At 44.9% G+C, this 18,750-nt stretch overlaps 3 protein-coding genes across 3 annotated transcripts; all 3 read left to right on the top strand.

Moving 5' to 3' along the window:
- LOC8072824 (very-long-chain 3-oxoacyl-CoA reductase 1) lies at positions 455–2,743 on the top strand. The gene is made up of 4 exons (XM_002436872.2): positions 455–903; positions 990–1,278; positions 1,387–1,456; positions 1,655–2,743. Exons 1-4 carry the CDS (start codon positions 558–560, stop codon positions 1,928–1,930), a joined length of 981 nt encoding a protein of 326 aa, XP_002436917.1. The 5' UTR covers positions 455–557; the 3' UTR covers positions 1,931–2,743.
- Positions 3,091–5,608, top strand: LOC8072825 (L-type lectin-domain containing receptor kinase IV.1). The gene has a single exon (XM_002436873.2). The coding sequence runs from the start codon at positions 3,413–3,415 to the stop codon at positions 5,486–5,488; it is 2,076 nt and encodes a 691-aa protein (XP_002436918.1). The 5' UTR covers positions 3,091–3,412; the 3' UTR covers positions 5,489–5,608.
- Positions 13,370–14,170, top strand: LOC110431102. The gene has a single exon (XM_021449802.1). It carries the CDS (start codon positions 13,370–13,372, stop codon positions 14,168–14,170), a length of 801 nt encoding a protein of 266 aa, XP_021305477.1.

An 18,750-nucleotide genomic window follows, 5' to 3' on the forward strand; every position in this document is an offset into this window, starting at 1 on the left:
CTCCTAACCAAATTATCCTGGTAAAAATGACCCCTTATTTTAAAGTACAACATAATTTATTTATAAATTTTGTGAGGTATTTTTAAATGCCAAATTTTCTGTGTAACATTAACCACGAGCAGCAATATTATGCTAGCCACTTATCCTGTTCCCACTAACGATCTCGTGAATTGAAGGAGACGTTTGAATGACATGAACTAAGCATTTCTTAATGCTACTATTGTCTATTTTCTATGCACAATATTGAACAAAGAAGGGTAACGAAATTTCAAAGCTTGGGTACCTAATAACCAGTTGTCTTCAAAACCATAAGGCTTGACAAAAAAAATGTGAGCAGCCGGGGCAATTTGCAGCCGTTGGATGATGGTTGGTGGCAGCCGGCGTAATTGCAAGCCATGAGATACGGAACAAGCATTGGTGGATGTTGTGAGCAGACAGTTGATAGTTGGGGGGCATTCATCGCGAGATACAGTAGTAACAGCAGAGGTAGCATAGCAGCGTCAAAAAAACAGAAGCGTAGCTGGAACACGGAGAAAGACAGCGCTTGAGTTGTGAGGATGACCGAACAGGCGCCACCACCACCCGCATGGTTCCTGTTGCTCGCTTTCGTCGGCGGCGTCTACTCGGCGTCGCTATCGTTCCGCCTCCTCTCCTACCTCGCGCTTTCCATGCGCCGCCCGAGGGACCTACGCCGCCGGTACGGCGCGTGGGCCGTGGTCACCGGCCCGACGTCAGGCATAGGCCGGTCCGTGGCTCTCGAGCTCGCGCGCCGCGGCCTAAACCTCGTCCTCCTCGACCTCGACGCCGGCAACCTCGAGGAGACCTCCGACGTGGTCGTGTCTCGCCACGGCGTGGAGACCAAGACCGTGGTGTTCGACCTCTCACTCGTCGGCACCACTCAAGGTAAACGACACCTCTACTGGTACGTACTGGCTCTCTCATACCGCGACCGCGAGTGCCTGATGAGCGTTTGGGCCACGGCCGGCCAGGCGACGAGTCCATGAGGCAGCTCCGAGCAGCGATCGAGGGGCTGGACGTCGGGGTGCTGGTGAACAACGCCGGGGTGTCGAGGCCGTCCATGGTGTACCTGCACGAGGCCGACGTGGAGGAGTTGGTGCGGATGGCGCGTGTGAACCTGTGGGGCCTGACGGAGGTGACGGCCGCCGTCCTGCCGGGGATGCTGGAGCGCCGGCGGGGTGCTATCGTGAACATGGGCTCCGCCTCGTCGGAGGCCATCCCGTCCTTCCCACTCAACACCATCTACGCCGCCACGAAAAGGTACGTATCGCACTATCGCACACTACTACGCGGTACCACGTTACGTAGGCTGCTGGGTTTTTCATTTCATCAGCTCTCTGCTGCACCGTCTGATCATCTTAAGTGCAGGTATGTTGCCATGTTCTCCCGGAGCCTTCACGTCGAGTATAGAAGTAAAGGGATTGATGTGCAGTGCCAGGTAAGAAAGATCATTAACCAGCAAATTTCCGTAGCTCAAAAAGATTAGTTCCTTGATTAACCTGCTGCTTAACTTGACCAAAGAAATTTCGTGTACTGCTGCTGCACGAAGTGGCAGATCTGAATCGAATTGAATTCTTGTGACATCGGGTAGTTGCTCTCACATTCAATTCACCGGTCTGCATCCGGCTGCCTGCAGGCCCCGTTCTTCGTGGCGACCAGGATGGTGGGCAGCGCCGTGCGAGACAAGTGGCTGTCGCCGCTGGTGCCCACACCAGACGACTACGCTCGCGCCGCGACGCGCTGGATCGGCCACGGCCCGCTCTGCACCCCGACTCTCGGTCACCAGCTCCTGTGGTGCCTCGCGGGCATCCTGCCGGACGTCGCGCACGACTGGCTCCGACTGCGCGAGCACCTGCGGCTGAGAGCGGTGTTGCAGCGAATGAGGGCGGCCAGGGCATCGAAAGAATGTTAATTATGGGAACCGGTCCGTCAAACGAACATAAGTTTAACCAAGTTTAAATAGTACATCCTCGGTCCAAACAGTAATGCAGATAAGGTAACAAGTAATGCAGCCACTTCCTTATGTCTTAAATAAATTTATTATATAAATACTTCCTCGATGCCAACATAGGTAACGTTGTTGGAACTAAGAAAGTATTTAACCAAGTTTAAACAGTACTTCCTCGATCTCTTTTCGCCTGTACTTTTTCTACCAGCCAACAGTAATTTTCTCTTAACAGTAATTTTAGACATAATTTTTCAAAAGAGCGAACAGGCATGGATGCCAATATTGCAGATACCAAGGAAACTTAAATATCAAAGATGAGCAATAGTAATTAATTGTACAGTTTGCTTGTAATTTTCAAGATAATTTTTTTGTACCTAATCAGTCCAGACAATATTTGTCAAATACAAACGAAAATGCTACGGTGTCGATTTTGTAAAAAAAGTTTGCAACTAAACAAGGTCATGATCGACTTACAATCGTGCGCCTAGCTTTTCTAAGCAAGGTGGGGGCTTCTCCGGGTTAGAAACTTGGAACCATTTTTTTTGCTATTTCTTTTGACCCGTTTTCGGTTTTCTTGAGAAATCTCATCACTGCCAGTAGTGAGGGTGTGTAGTGTTAAACTCGTTAAACTTTAGTCATGACCGTGTCATGAGCAAATTGGTCCGAGTCACAATGTTCAGCCGATTCCTGATCTGTAAATCTCGAAGTCTCACTTAGGCCGTGTTTAGTTTTTGGTGTAAAGTTTTTGAGTATTGTAATATTATTGTTTGTATTTGATCATTATTGTTAAATTATAAACTAACTAGATTTAAAAAATTCGTCTTACAAATACAGAAAATTGTATAATTAGTCTTTTATCTATATTTATTGTTTTATGTATGTGCCGTAAGATTTGATGGGACGAGGAATTTTGAATTTTTTTTAGATTTTAGGTGTAACAAAGGGGGTGTTTGGGACTGCTTTGCTCCATGTTTTTCAGCTCCGCTCCACGTTTTTTTAGCAAAACGGTTTCAGCTCCACGCACTCAGTTCGAGAAAAAAGTATCGAGTTGTGAGAGCACCTAAAGAGGTACTTCACAAATTTTAGTTTTTTATGAAACTGCTCTATGATAAAGTTTGTGGAGCAAAGTTCGTGGAACAGTTCAAAACACTCCCAAAACAAGAGGTTATGTCCTTGGTTTTTGATTGAAAAAAAATCTAATAGCCAGTCTTTCTACGTGTACCTGTGTACGGTGTCATCATTGACCCTGACGCGCTTCTTCTTTCTTCAATAAAATGACGCAAGAGTACGTATACCGATCCAACAGTCGGAGGAGAACAAATTAAAGAAGACTTCTCCTCGCATCATGAAGGCCAGTAGAAGTTCCATCCCTTTACCTTCTTGTCCCAGCTTCTAGTTCTACCAGTACGGTGCTGGTTGAGCTGTGAGCAACATACAAAAACGGCCATGCCTCAGACGAAGATCACCGTCAGCTTCCTCCTAGGAGTCATCCACCCCCTCGCTGCGCTCGTCGCTGCAGGCGGCGGCGACCAGTTCGTGTACTCCGGCTTCACCGGCGCCAACCTCACCATGGACGGCACGGCCACTATCACTCCGGGCGGCCTCGTCGAGCTGACCAACGGCACGCTTCAGCTCAAAGGCCATGCCTTTCACCCAACACCCCTCAGCTTCCGAGAGGGCGGCCGCACCGGCACCGGCACCGGCATAGGCGCGGTGAGGTCGTTCTCCACATCCTTCGTCTTCGGCATCCTTTCCGCTTACCCCGACATGAGCGCCCACGGCATCGTCTTCGTCGTGTCCCCGACCACGGACTTCTCGACTGCGTTGGCGAGCCAGTACATGGGCGTCGTCAACGTCACCAGCAACGGCGACGAGCGCAACAGGATATTCGGCGTGGAGCTGGACACCTTGCAGCAGGACGAGTTCCGCGACATCAACGACAACCACGTCGGTGTCGACATCAACGGCCTGATTTCTCTGCACTCCAGCGATGCAGGCTACTACGACGACGACGACGGAGGGAGCTTCAAGAACCTCACGCTTATAAGCCACGACGAGATGCGCGTGTGGGTGGACTACGACGCCGGGAGCAACCGAGTCAACGTGACCTTGGCTCCCCTCGCCGTCGCCAAACCTCGCAAGCCCCTGATCTCGGCCGTCTACAACCTGTCGTCGGTGATCACCGACACGGCGTACGTCGGCTTCTCGTCGGCGACAGGCTCCTTCAACTCAAGGCACTACGTACTGGGCTGGAGCTTCGCCATGGGCGACGTCTCGGCGCCAGCTATTGACATCGCCAAGCTGCCAAAGCTACCCCGTGAGAGCACAAAGGCTGGCCGGTCCAAGGTCCTACTGATCCTCCTCCCATTAGCATCTGCAGCAGCGGTGTTCTGCCTCGGCGCTGCCGCCGTTCTACTCGTGCGTAGACGAAGGAAGTACACGGAGCTACGGGAAGAATGGGAAGTCGAGTTCGGGCCGCACCGGTTCTCCTACAAGGATCTGCACCGCGCTACCGAAGGATTCAAGAACGCGAACCTGCTCGGCGTCGGAGGCTTTGGGAGAGTCTACAAAGGCGTGCTGCCGATTTCCGGCACGGAGGTCGCCGTGAAGAGGGTGTCGTCGTCGCACAGCTCCACCCAAGGCGTGAAGGAATTCGTGGCTGAGGTCGTGAGCCTTGGACGTCTCCAGCATCGTAACCTCGTGCGGTTGCTTGGTTATTGCCGGAGGAAAGGGGAACTCCTCCTGGTGTACGAGTACATGGCAAACGGAAGCCTTGACAAGTACCTGCACGGGGAAGACGAGAAGGCGACGGCGACGACCCTGAGTTGGCCCCAAAGGTTCAAGATCATCAAGGACATCGCATCCGGCCTGCTGTATCTCCACGAGGAGTGGGAGAAGGTCGTTGTCCACCGAGATATCAAAGCAAGCAACGTGCTCCTCGACGGCGGGATGAACGGACAGCTAGGCGACTTCGGCCTAGCAAGGTTATACGACCATGGCAGCGACCCTCAAAGCACTCATGTGGTTGGTACCATAGGTTACCTGGCCCCTGAGCTTGCACGCACAAGCAAGGCAACACCGCTTACTGACGTCTTCGCCTTGGGGACGTTCATCCTTGAGGTCACCTGTGGGAGAAGGCCTATTTTCCAGGATGCAAACAACAACCAGCAGGTTATGCTAGTCGACTGGGTGCTGGAGCACTGGCGCCGAGGAACGCTTGTTGATACGGTTGACGCCAAGCTCGGTGGTGACTTTGTCGTCAGTGAAGCGTGTCTGGTGCTCGAGCTGGGGCTCATGTGCTCGCATCCGTTTGTGAATGCAAGGCCCAACATGCGGCAAGTGGCACGGTACCTGAGTAAGGAGCTGCCGCTGCCGGAGCTGATGCCTACAGACATGAGCTTCCACATGCTTGCACTGATGCAGAACGAGGGATTTGACTCGTACATACAATCCAATCCGTCGGCGTCGTCGTCCAAGGCAAGCATCGGCAGCACAACTTCTGCCCTTTCAGTGGGAAGATGACAGATGCAAGTCACTCATATCCCATTATGACGTATCCACACATTTTTTTGGCGATCAATAATATAACAAATGTCTATATATGTTTTGTATCCTAAATTCCAAGTTCTCGGTCAAATCTCATTACCCGGCAAAGATCCATAAATCAAGGTGTTTGTGTGTGGTACCTATAGAGGCATAGTATTTAACCAAAGACAACTTAGCTAAACGTAACTGGTTTGGCAGTAAATAGTATTGATTTTGTCATAAAGATGAGACAATTAAGCACTTACTTTTTAGTGCCACTTCAGTCGTGCTGTCTGGTCTATTATTCAAGCGGCTTCAGGCTGGTTTTGACAATACAGTGTATCAAAACATGTTTGGGTTTTGGCTCTGGGTCTTAATCAAGAACTGAAATCGTTAGCCTTGCTAGAAGAGCAGCTATATGTGTTGGTCACTTTATGTAGGAACGACCAAGTTTTTAAAAAGAAATGTACTTTCTTTATAGGTAATCTACTCGGTTATACATTGGCTTCATAATGGGGACGGGTTCTCGGTCTTCCGTCAGGTTTAAGATAAACAACGATTTGGTCGGAGAGCGACACACCGATTCGGTTTCAGATCACAAAGACCCGAACCCTGCAACCTTAGCATCACGTCTCCTCAGGTTATCGACCGGCGCTGCACAGTCGGTCTCGCCCAGAAGGCTAATCCTTGCTTGCGAATCAAAAAAACACAAGCAAGAACAAAAAAGAATGCAACCGAATTTGCATATGAATGATTAATCTCATAAAGTTGGAGTCTCACAAACTGATCACTACCGGAATCCGCATCTTTGCCGAGTGTTAAATACTTTGCCGAGTGTTTATTTTTGGGCACTCGGCAAAAAAGCTCTTTGCTGAGTGTCAAAAAAAACACTCGGCAAAGGCTTCTTTGCCGAGTGTAAAAAAAAACTCGGCAAAGACCTTCTTTGCCGAGTGTTTTTTTGACACTCAGCAAAGAAGACTCTTTGCCGAGTGTATTCTTTTGACACTCGGCAAAGAGCTTCTTTGCCGAGTGTATTCTTTTGACACTCGGCAAAGACCTTCTTTGCCGAGTGTCAAAAAATAAACACTCGGCAAAGAAAATTTTAAAATCGAATTTTGAAGCCCTAAACGAATTCAAATCAAAAAGTTTTTAACTACAAAGTTGTATAACTTCTCAAGATCTACAACATTTATTTTGATCATTTCTTCATTTTACAAAGCAAAAATAAATTTGTTTACAAATTTTACATCTCTCTCTTATAGTTTATGAAATTACAAGAGATATATATAAGATTTTAGAAAAATATTAGAATCGCCATGTCGGATAAATATATGACAAAATAACAAAAATAAACTCTGTAGATCTTGAGAAGTTATGAAATTTTGTATTTGGCAACTTTTTCATTTGAGTTCATCTTTTCATGCAAAACCGCGTTTTTAATTTAAAATTTTAAAATTTAAATTTTTTAAACAACCTCGGATGGAAAAGATCTCTAAATAAACTTTGTAGATCTCAAAAAGTTATGAAACTTTGTAGTTGACAACTTTTTATTTTGGAATCATCTTGTCATGCAAAAACTACGTTTGAATTTGTTAAATTTAAAATTCAAAATTTGTAAACGACCTCGGATGGAGAAACTCCCTAAATAAAAATTGTAGATCCTAAAAAGTTATGAAACTTTGTAGTTGACAACTTTTTGATTTGAAATCATTTAGGACCTTAAATAATCATTTTACACATAATTTGGTATAATATTTGAGCAATCGAAATGCAATATAAACACAAGTCATAGTGTGGTGTAGTGGTTAAAAGCGAGTACGCGCGAGGGATCCCATGGACCGCAAAGATGTAAAAAACTCCAGAACTTGGATGGCAAGAAGAGGCTGGTGGGCGTTGGCCTCCTGAAAAAAAACTTATTCTTTCTCTTTTATTTCGCTGGCAAGAAGAGGCTGGTGGGCGTTGGCCTCCTGAAAAAAAGTTATTTTTTCTCTTTTATTTCAGATTTTTTTGGATTTTTTCGTTTTTATCTTTGTCGAGAGTGTCTGAAAATAGCACTCGGCAAAGACCGCTTTGCCGGTTGAAATTTTGCCGTGTGGCCTTTGCCGAGTGTGGCACTCGGCAAAGGCTTAGCCGAGTGTTTTTAGGCCTTTATAATCTAAGCAAAATCCAAACCCTAACATAGGTGATAGCTACGGACTATATAGCCTAAGGGACGTCTAAGGACCCCTCTTCACGTCTATAAGGTGCCCCAACACGTTACAAGGCCTAATGGCCCAATAGATGGCGACACAACGTCGTGACAGATTCTGGACATCAAATTATTTTGACGATTTATGTTGGCTTCGAAGAAATTTTGGCCTCACACCAAAGCCATTGGTTAGCTTATAAAATTATATTTCCATCCATATGTGGATCACCCAAAATGGATTCTGGATGTGTTATGGGTGTCTGTTTTACTATAGACAATTCCTAGAGCCTAAGATAGACTCAAACTTGATATGGATTGAGCCTCTGACTTGGCTTGAACGAACTTGCTGACCTTCTAAGGTGGTGGCCAAGGAGAAGGACATCCAAGGGCTCCCTTGGTGGGTTCTCCTTCTCCTTGGGGCATGCTCCCACTTGGGCCAGGGTCCCAAGGATGAAAAACATGCCCATAATGATAATGTAGCTCTTGGCAGAAACAACGATAGAATATCATGATGATTTGGAGGCCTTGCCTGTGTAATATTGAGGTGGGACCAGATCTATTTGAAAGCTTATCAAACAAGTGTTCCATCTAGTGCTCATTGACCTTAATCTCTCTCCGGATGGATGAGTTATGACCTTTCCAATAAAGCACTATCGGGCTGCCGAGGAACCGAAAGTTTAGTTTTGATGGACTTACACTTTGAGACGTACTAATAATAATATATACAAGTGGAACCAAGTGAATTATATCAAAAATCACTATACAAATATAGGAATGAGCTCACCTGATAATCACTAGTTATATCCGAAGGTGTTATGTCCTCATCATCCTCTCCTTGTTGACAACAAACCATCCCCTGTTTGAGCATTGTTGGAGAGCAGGTTATAGGTAGTAACCAACTTTGCTCTCCTTCTTGAAAATTAACCTGTGTCCTTCTAATAAAATTTGGAGATCTTGACATGACATGATTATATCTGTTGCAGCCCTCTAATTGATGATATTGTTGCACAACAAAAGAATATTTTAGATTTAAACAAAAGTAGACACAATGCACCATGTATTCTCCTTTACAATTATATTTGCCAATAAAGTGATATATATATATATATATAGATAACCATGATAATTCAGCAAATTTCTCCTCCAAACTACTAAGAGCACATAGAGTTTTAAACTCAGTATATCCCAAAGTAATTAAAGAAGACAACAAATTTAGTTCATCTTGCTCAATGACAATTGAAAGCAATTATTTATTTTTAGCATAAGTATTTTGTTCCAAAACAAAAGAATCAATCTCTTTCGTAAGTTGTGGCATAGGAATAATCATAGCAGCACTATCACATAACTCCTTCTTACCACAAAGGTCAGTAGAACATTCATCATGTAACAAAGGTAAATCACTGAGTCTGGAACCAGAAGCTCGACTCCTCCCTTCTCGGCCTTGGCTTCAAGCGCTGTGTCGATGAGCACGGTATGTACGTCCGCGGCAACGGCACAGAGCGCCTCATCGTGGGCATCTACGTGGATGACTTGATCATCACTGAAGGTGATGCGAGAGCCGTCAGCAAGTTCAAGACTCAAATGATGAGCACCTTCCGCGTGAGTGACCTCAGGTTACTCTCCTACTACCTAGACTTGGAGGTATCACAAGGAGCAGCCGACATCACGCTCTGGTAGACTGCGTACACGACCAAGATCCTCGAGAGGGTAGGCATGGGTGACCACAACACCAGTGCCACACCCATGGAGCCCAAGCTGAAGCTGCTCAAGGAGGGAACCAAGCCGAGCGTCGATGCCATAGAATACCGCAGCGTCATCGGCAGCCTCAGTTACTTGTGCAATTCTAGGCCGGATCTGGCCTATTCTGTCGGCTATCTAAGCCGGTTCATGGAGGCGCCACGTCAAGAACATTTCGCTGCGATGAAGCGTGTTCTTCGATATGTGGCTGGAACACAGCAGTGGTGGTTACACTATCACCCAGGGAAGAAGAACGTCGGCGTTCCCAAGCTGTTGGGCTATTCAGACAGTGACCTAGCAGGAGACGTGAATGACCGGAAGAGCACTGGTGGGCTGATCTTCTTCCTGGCGGGAGGACCGATTGCTTGGCAGTCGACAAAATAGAGGGTGGTTGCTCTATCTTCATGCGAAGCCGAGTACATCGCCGCTGCAGGAGCTGCGTGTGAGGCAGTCTGGCTAGCACGGCTGCTGGCTGAGCTCGTCGGAGGAGCAGTCCTCGCACCCAAGCTCAAGCTGGACAACAAGTCTACCATCGCCTTGATGAAGAATTCTGTGCATCATGACCGGAGTAAACATATTGATGTAAAATTTCATTTTATCCGGGAATGTTGTGACGGAAGGCTGATCGACGTCGAGTTCATTGGTACTGAGTTTCAGCTGGGCGATATCCTGAACAAGGCGCTTGGTCGAAGCAGGTTTCAAGCACTAGTACAGAATTGCTCAAAGCCAACGGTGGAATATAATTTTTACAGGCGGTTTTAATTAAAGAACGCCTGTGAAAAGAAATTGGCTTACCCAACTATAAAACCGCCTGTGAAAATCAATTTCTACAGACGGTTTCTTAAGAAATCCGCCTGTAGAAATCATGTATTTCTACCGGCGGATTTCTTTGTAGAAATCTACATTTGAACTTGAATTTTTTGAGCTTTTCAAATGACCTCGTTTGAAAAAACTGTCAAAATAAAAGTTGTAGATGTTGAAAAGTTATGAAACTTTGTTGTTGATAATTTTTTCATTTGAAATCATCTTGTCATTGAAAACTACGTTTGAATTTCTCAAATTTGAAATACAAATTTTGTAAATGACCTCGGATGAAGGAACTACCAATATAAAAGTTGTAGATCTTAAAAAGTTGTAAAACTTTGTAGTTGACGACTTTTTCATTTGAATCCGTTTAGAGCCTCAAATAATCAATTTATGCTTGGTTTATGATAGTATGTGGGGAACTAAACTCTAATCCGAACACAACTAAGTGATAGGTGGAGTGGTAGAGGAGGGTTCGCGCGAGGGCTAGGTCTCAGGTTCGAATCGCACAGACCGCGTAGCACGCGATTTTACGCGAAAAAATGCGCGACTTCCCTGTATTAAAATCTTTTTCTTTCTATTTTTAAAAACCGATTTCATATTTTCTGGAAAAAGATTTCTACAGGCGGGTGGCATAACTGAACCGCTTGTAGAAATACATTTCCACAGGCGGTTCTCAGTTACCTGCTTGTGGACAGGCCACCAAACACAGGCGGTTCGCCAAACCGCCTGTAAAAAGGGCTGTGTACTAGTGAAGAGCTCCGTGATGGGATCGGCATGAAAAAGTTAGTGTAGCTGCTCAAGGGCTTAGAAGGAGATTGTTGGAATTGGTAGCTTAGGCTGATTAGTAACTAAGCATGGCAGGCGGCATGTTTTGGCTGTTGGGATGACAACAACCGATTGTGGGCATGCCGTGATTGTCTCAGTTATTTTGTAAACACGTATGGCTGCATGTATTTTCCTTTATAACGAATAGAGAGAAACCAGAAAACGCTGCCGCTTGCAGCACCAAATCATGTACTGAACATCTTCCAGACTGAATATATGTAAACATGTATATTGTCGTCATCTACGTTGTGTTCTATTGAATTATATTTTAGATAAAATAATGTAAGAGCTTTTACTATTTTTTTACTGCTGCATACCTTAAATTTTGTGAAGAGAAGTTGCCTGAATTTGTTGGATTCATAATTATGTCTAATATTAGTAATAATAAATATTGGTTGATACAAAAATAATTTATGGTAAATAGGGATGGTTTCGTACTAAAAAGCTACGACCTGTAATTTTGTTCTTGCAGGTGAATTGGTTGTGAACATGTACGCATGGTGGAAGGTAGGGTTTGGGTTAGGGTTTCACAAAGCACTTAGGGAAGCAAAGGGATTTGCACACCTTGTGGAAGGAACGCGCGGGTGCCCTGCCGGCTTCTGCTGCCGTGGGTATTCGTCACTGATGAAGGGCCCAATGAAGATCTGGCGACGCGGAGGTGGGCAACTGGATCAAGTGGAGTGCCGCGCACTCATCCCGCCGGCTTCCGTTGACGCCCGCATGGCCTCCACGACCCGCCCGACTTCTACAATCACAATCAACCTGGCACAACACAAGATGGCGGCGAGGCTCGGCGTTGGCGCAGGGGCGACGGGGATCGTCGTCAATGGGACTCAAGCATTGGTAAGCCTAGTCATTGTCGCCACCGCCGTCGTTGTATGTGTTGTGGGATGGGACGGGAGGGGAGGCACTGCAGGGGCTGGCGGCGGCAAGTGGGGGAATGATGGAGGGAGCGCATGATGCAGAGTTGATGGGTGCGCTCGATACAGAGACAGGGAGGAAGTCGGTAGTTTTTTTTTTTCTTTTATCTCGTTGCGTCAGGATTGCATGGTATATTTGCTAAAGTTTGTACACCAGCGTGGTGGCATTTAGGAAGTAGGGATCAGCGTGGTGGCCAAGGAGTTTTTTTTTTCACTCAGACACATGTTTAGCAGTCTTGACTCTTGAGTGTTCGCTAGTAGAGAACAAACTTTTGGTCTGCATCGGATTTTAGCTTGAGTCTTGGCAATTTTTGCATTCGATCCCCTGCCCAACGGCAACAGCAGCTAGCTTTAGCAGGGGTGCCTTCGTCTTTAACATTAACCAAAACTAAAGATCATCCTCTAGTATCGGTTGGTCTTACAGACCGGGATTAAAGGTCTATCTGATTCTTTTAGACGGTTCGGCTCTACAAACTAGGAATAAATGTCCCCACAATATATACATGAACACGCTCCCCCAACCTAAACAGGTCATTTTCAAATCTTTGTTCTCGTGTGTGTGATATTGAGGGAGCAAGTTCTTTGTTCTTGAGACAGTACTTCTTCTTGTTCACTTTTCACACTCATTTCTCACTTTTCTCTCCACGTGTTCTTGTCATGACTCCTGGATATTTTAATGTTATATATATTTTTTCTTTTCCATGTTCTATATGGATTCTACAATTTTTTGGGGACATTTTACTTTGAGCATTGTTAATATGCATTCTATATTTATGTTGAAATTCTTTGGAGTTTATTAGGTTTTTTGAATTGACCTCCACGGCCACGCCCAATAGGTTACCATCTTGGCAATGAGTCATTTGCTCCAGAGCTTGCCATTCTAGACTTCCCTAATCCAGCTATTGTACAAAAATATTTTTCGAACCTTTTAGTGCGGTTTCATAAAATGTATGCATTCATTGAAATAATATATTCCATATTTGTGTTACAATTTATCGACCCGTTAGAGTGGGTACAGTCAACACTTTCCTTGTTCAATTTGTTAGACATACGTTGAGAACACAACCTCTGATGCAGAGCGGTCAGTTATGGATATGTGAACTTAGCTTTCGCATCCATACTGTTGAAATATGTGATCATGGATATACACTGGTTGTTATCATTGACGTTGGATTGCTCCTCAAGGATGTTAGTTGCAGGCTCCGGTTGTTAATATCTTCAGGTTGTTGTAATCTTATGATAGAAGCTAGATTAGATATGGATGTAATCTGCTTGTTTGTTATTGACTTGTTGTACAAGAGTTGTAAACCACGAACACGGAGCCCCACACTTGAGAGGGCATGCGTTACAGCCATTCTTTCATGGTAATCAGGGCTAGGGTTCTAGTCCACAAAATTCTGAATGGCATCCTCTTCCGTTCCACCTGCTGCGTTCTCTCTGATCGGCTGCCCGGTCACGGAGAAGCTAGGGAAGAACAACTTCACCATTTGGAGTGCCCATGTCCTATCTGCTCTTCGTGGGGCAAGACTTGCACATCTCCTCGATGAGAAGACGGCTGCTGCTCCGGCAAAGCAGATCGCCAAGTCTGCAGAGAAGCCCGACGAGCTGAGTCCCAATCCTGAGTATGACGAGTGGATTGGTAAAGACCAGACGGTCTTCAATTATTTGTTTGCATCTGTCTCCAGGGACGTCCAAGTGCAGGTCTGCAACTGCACGACCTCTGTTGAGATATGGAAGTCCATCCAGGAGATGCAATCTGTGCAGTCGCGTGGACGGGTGATCAACACCCGCATGGCTCTTGCAACGGCCCAGAAGGGGTCCTCCACCATTGCCGATTTCTTTGGCAAAGTCAAGGGTCTGGCCAACGACATGGCGGCGGCTGGAAAGAAGCTTGAAGACAAGGAGGTGGCGTCATACATCCTCGCTGGTCTTGATGGGACCTATGACCCTGTGGTGTCTACCATATCAGGGCGTACTGCTGCGGAGCCCTTAACCCTAGGCGAACTCTACACACATCTTATGAGCTGGGAGCAGCGGATGGATCTCCTTGGAGGAGGTTCTAAATCTTCGGCGAACTCGGCCACACGAGGTGGTCGCGGTGGCTTCAAGCGTGGCGGAGGAGGCCGCGCTGGAGCACGTGGTCGCGGGCGCGACAACAATGGTGGCAATCGTCGCCAGACCAATGGTGATGGTCCAACTTGAGTATCATCCTGACCATTTCATTATCAAGGATCAGGCAACGAGGAAAACGCTGCTTAGGGGGAGATGCGAAGGTGGCCTTTATCCGCTGAAGTCTAGGTCTGCATCTGCATCGAATAAAGTGACCTTTGGCACCACCAGATCATCTTCGACTAGGTGGCACAACTGTCTGGGTCACCCTGCATCAGCAATAGTGCATCAAGTGCTTAGCAAGAACAAAATTTCTTTTGTTTCAGATTCAAATAAAACAAGTGTATGTGATGCTTGTCAGCAAGGCAAGAGTCACCAGCTACCCTATCCTAGGTCTACAAGTGTGTCCTCTAGTCCTCTAGAACTTGTATTCTCTGATGTGTGGGGTCCTGCGCCTACATCTGTAGGCAAATACACTTATTATGTCAGTTTTATAGATGACTTCAGCAAATTCATTTGGATATACTTGCTTCGCCAAAAGTCTGATGTGTTTAAAAAATTCCATGAATTTCAAAAAATGGTAGAACCACATTTTGATAAGAAGATCCTAACTATGCAAACTGATTGGGGAGGTGAGTATCAAAAGTTGAACTCATTTTCCCAACGCATTGGCATTCTCCATCATGTGTCATGCCCGCATGCTCACCAGCAAAACGGTGCAGCCGAGCGCAAGCACCGACATATTATTGAAGTAGGTCTATCCATTCTCTCGCATGCTTCCATGCCCTTAAAATTCTGGGATGAGGCTTTTCTTACTGTCACATTTCTTATCAATCGCCTTCCCACGAAAGTAATCCATGGAGAAACTCCCCTTGAGCGTCTGTAAGGTCAGAAACCTGATTACAGTTCTTTTAGGACCTTCGGCTGTGCTTGTTGGCCCAACCTTCGACCCTTCAATGCACGTAAACTTTAGTTTAGATCCAAGAAGTGCATGTTCTTAGGATATAGCCACATGCATAAAGGCTTTAAGTGTCTAGACGTCAAAGAAGGAAGAGTCTACATTTCCCGTGATGTAGTGTCCGATGAAGAAGTTTGTCCCTTCTCCACATGCATCCTAATGCTGGAGCTCAGCTTTAGTCTGAAATCTGTCTTCTTCCTTCACATCTTCGTAATCCTAGTAATGGGGATAACAACACTTTTGACCAGTTTGATAATGGTTCCCTGCAGTCTAACCGTGTTTTTCCTGAGCCTACAGGTCATGAAACTGTCATAGGAGAAAATCTGGGTGAAAATTCAGAGCAAATTGACCAAAATCTGGACTCTAACGACCAATATTTCATGCAGCAAGGGGGTTTTCCTTTTCTGGCAGGGACAGGCGGCAATCTCGGTGCTGATTCTCTACCAGAATCCGATCACCTCACGCCTGGATCTTCCTCGGGTTCGCAACTGCTCGATCCCGATGCGCCGGTTTCGTCCACCGCCACACCGAGCTCGCCACCTGTCCACCTGTCTCCAAGGACGGGGGGACAAGACGGGTCTCTCCCCTCTGCAACAGCGCCGACCGCTGCCACCGGATCGTCTACACCGGCTCCTCCGTCCTCAAGTGCTGCATCCCAGGCCGCTGGATCTTCTGCTCCGGCTGCGGGTCTTTCGCCTGGATTGTCTGCGCCGAGCAATGCTGTGCAGCTCCCAGTGGGATCTCTGCATCGCCCAGTCACTCGCCTTCAGCAAGGCATCAGAAAGCCTAAGGTATTCACGGATGGCACTGTTCAATATGGCCAGCTAGCTAGTGCTTCAGAAGGTCCTTTAAATTTGCAACAAGCACTAGATGACAAAAATTGGAAGAGTGCTATGGACCTAGAAGTAGAAGCTTTGCATAAAAATAAAACCTGGCATCTTGTACCACCACAGAAAGGAAAAAATGTGATAGATTGCAAATGGGTTTACAAAATTAAAAGGAAATCTAATGGTAACATTGAGAGGTATAAGGCCCAGTTAGTTGCAAAAGGGTTCAAGCAAAGATATGGGATAGATTATGAGGACACGTTCAGTCCTGTAGTTAAAGCCGCCACAATTCGCTTGGTTTTGTCTCTTGCTGTATCAAGGAACTGGTCCCTAAGGCAGTTGGATGTTCAAAATGCCTTCTTGCATGGTTACTTAGATGAAGAAGTGTACATGAAACAACCTCCAGGATATGACGATAAAAGCAAACCAAACTACATTTTCAGACTTGACAAAGCTCTTTATGGGTTAAAACAGGCTCCTAGCCTTGGGTTTATCCCATCCAAAGGAGACACCTCTCTGTTTTTCTATAAGAGAGGGGATTGTGTTATATATATATGCTTGTTTATGTTGATGATATTATTGTGGCTGGCTCTTCACAGGAAGCAATTGATGCTCTACTTAAAGACCTGAAAACAGACTTTGCCATCAAGGACTTGGGGGAGTTGAGCTACTTTCTTGGGATCCAAGTGCATCAAAAACATGGAGAGCTGCTGCTGACTCAAGAGAAATATGCATCGGATGTCCTCAAGAGAGTAAACATGCAGCTCTGTAAGCCTGTGAAGACGCCGCTCAACACCACAGAAAAGTTATCTATTAAAAGTGGTGTTCGGCTGGATATTAATGATTCTACAAGATATCGAAGTATTGTTGGAGCTCTTCAATATCTAACCCTTACACGACCAGATTTGTCCTTTGCAGTGAACAAAGTCTGCTAGTTCTTGCATTCTCCTACAACTGTATACTAGGAAGCAGTTAAGAGAATACTAAGATATGTGAAAGGAACAATTAGTCTCGACATCAAGATTGGAAAATCTAATTCTACTCTTGTTAGTGCCTTTTCAGATGCAGATTGGGCCGGATGTCCTGATGACAGACGCTCCACCGGTGGCTTTGCTGTGTTCTTAGGGAGTAATCTGATATCTTGGTGTGCTAGGAAATAGGCCACGGTGTCCAGGTCTAGCACCGAAGCCGAGTATAAATCCTTGGCCAATGCCACCGCTGAGGTAATGTGGGTACATATATAATTTACTTGATGAATTAGGTGTATCACATCCTCAAGAAGCATGTTTATGGTGTGACAACATTGGTGTAAAGTATCTCTCGGCTAATCCAGGTTTTCATGCTCGCACTAAACATATAGAAATTGATTTTCATTTTGTGCGTGAGCAAGTTGCAGCAAAGCGCTTGGACATCAGGTTCATCAGTACACATGATCAGATAGCCTATGGCTTTACTAAGGCACTCCCAGAAAAGCAAACTATTGCATTCAGGAACAATCTCAACTTAGCAGGTGCGTTGTGATTGTTGGGGGGTGTTGAAATATGTGATCATGGATATACACTGGTTGTTATCATTGGCGTTGGATTGCTCCTCAAGGATGTTAGTTGCAGGCCCAGTTGTTAATATCTTCAGGTTGTTGTAATCTTGTGATAGAAGCTAGATTAGATATGGATGTAATCTTGTTTGTTATTGACTTGTTGTACAAGAGTTGTAAACCACGCTGGGGTTATTCCCAGCCTATATTAACACGGAGCTGCACGTCTGATAGGGCATGCGTTACAGCCATTTTTTCACCTACGGCCGGTCCATCAGTGCCTCAACAGCTTATCCACCTTGGTTCCAAAAATTTTGGCAAAATAGACATTATGGATATTATAGCATTTTTGTTTGTATTTAATAAGTATTGTTCAATTATGGTCTAACCAGACTCAAAAGATTTGTATTGCAAATTATAGACAAATTATGTAATTAGTTATTTTTTTATCTATGGCCTTGTTTAGTTCCAAAAAATTTTGCAAAATAAGAATAGTACCACTTTCGTTTGTATTTGACAAATATTATCCAATCATGTACTAAGTAGACTCAAAAGATTCGTCTCGTCAATTCCGACCAAACTGTACAATTAGTTTTTATTTTCGTCTATATTTAATACTTCATGCATGGGTCTAAAGATTTGATGTGACGGGGAATCTGAAAAATTTTGCAAAATATTTTGGGAAGTAAACAAGGCCTATATTTAAGGGGTGTTTGATTTGGAGTGTTAAAGTTTAACAGATACTGTAGCAGTTTCGTCTTATTTAACAATAAATATGACTAATTAAATTTAAAAGATTCGTCTCTCAAATTACTCTACAACTGTGTTTTTAGTTCCATAAATAGTCTATATTTAGTACTCTATGCATATGTCCAAATTTTTTATGTGACGGACAGTAAACTTTAACAGAGCAATCTAAACGGGCCCTTAATGCTCTATACATATGTCGGAAGATTCGATATGATAGGAAATCTAAAAAAAATTATAAAATTTTTTAAACTAAACAAGGCCGGGCGAAAAGCGATGAGCAAGAGATTTGCCCAGCACCCTGCCGTGTACCTCTGTTTAGGCCATGTTTAGTGTAAGTTTTATGATATAGTTTTTAACACATCTATATTTTAGAAACAGTATAGAAGAGTTTTATAATGATGAAGCTCTCTTTACTTCCATAAAACTTTTATCATCTCTCTCTTTATTAATATACTAGTAAATATGCCCGTGCGTTGCTATGGGATAGCTAATTTTTTAAACTAAGTTGAAGTTTGTTGAATTCTAATGATATTGAATTTGTCCGATTGTTTGTTGTATAAACATAATAAGAATTATTATAAGGAATTTGTAATATATATATATA

This window comes from Sorghum bicolor, chromosome 10, assembly GCF_000003195.3.
Source record: "Sorghum bicolor cultivar BTx623 chromosome 10, Sorghum_bicolor_NCBIv3, whole genome shotgun sequence".
NCBI classification, from domain to species: domain Eukaryota; kingdom Viridiplantae; phylum Streptophyta; class Magnoliopsida; order Poales; family Poaceae; genus Sorghum; species Sorghum bicolor.

Excerpts from the sequence above, each read along its gene's own strand:
- LOC8072824 (XM_002436872.2), top strand. The coding sequence starts at position 558 with ATGACCGAACAGGCGCCACCACCACCCGCATGGTTCCTGTTGCTCGCT. Across the intron at positions 904-989 it reads ACTCGTCGGCACCACTCAAG|GCGACGAGTCCATGAGGCAG; the intron begins GTAAACGACACC and ends ACGGCCGGCCAG. Across the intron at positions 1,457-1,654 it reads GGATTGATGTGCAGTGCCAG|GCCCCGTTCTTCGTGGCGAC; the intron begins GTAAGAAAGATC and ends GGCTGCCTGCAG.
- LOC110431102 (XM_021449802.1), top strand. The coding sequence starts at position 13,370 with ATGGCATCCTCTTCCGTTCCACCTGCTGCGTTCTCTCTGATCGGCTGC.
- LOC8072825 (XM_002436873.2), top strand. The coding sequence starts at position 3,413 with ATGCCTCAGACGAAGATCACCGTCAGCTTCCTCCTAGGAGTCATCCAC.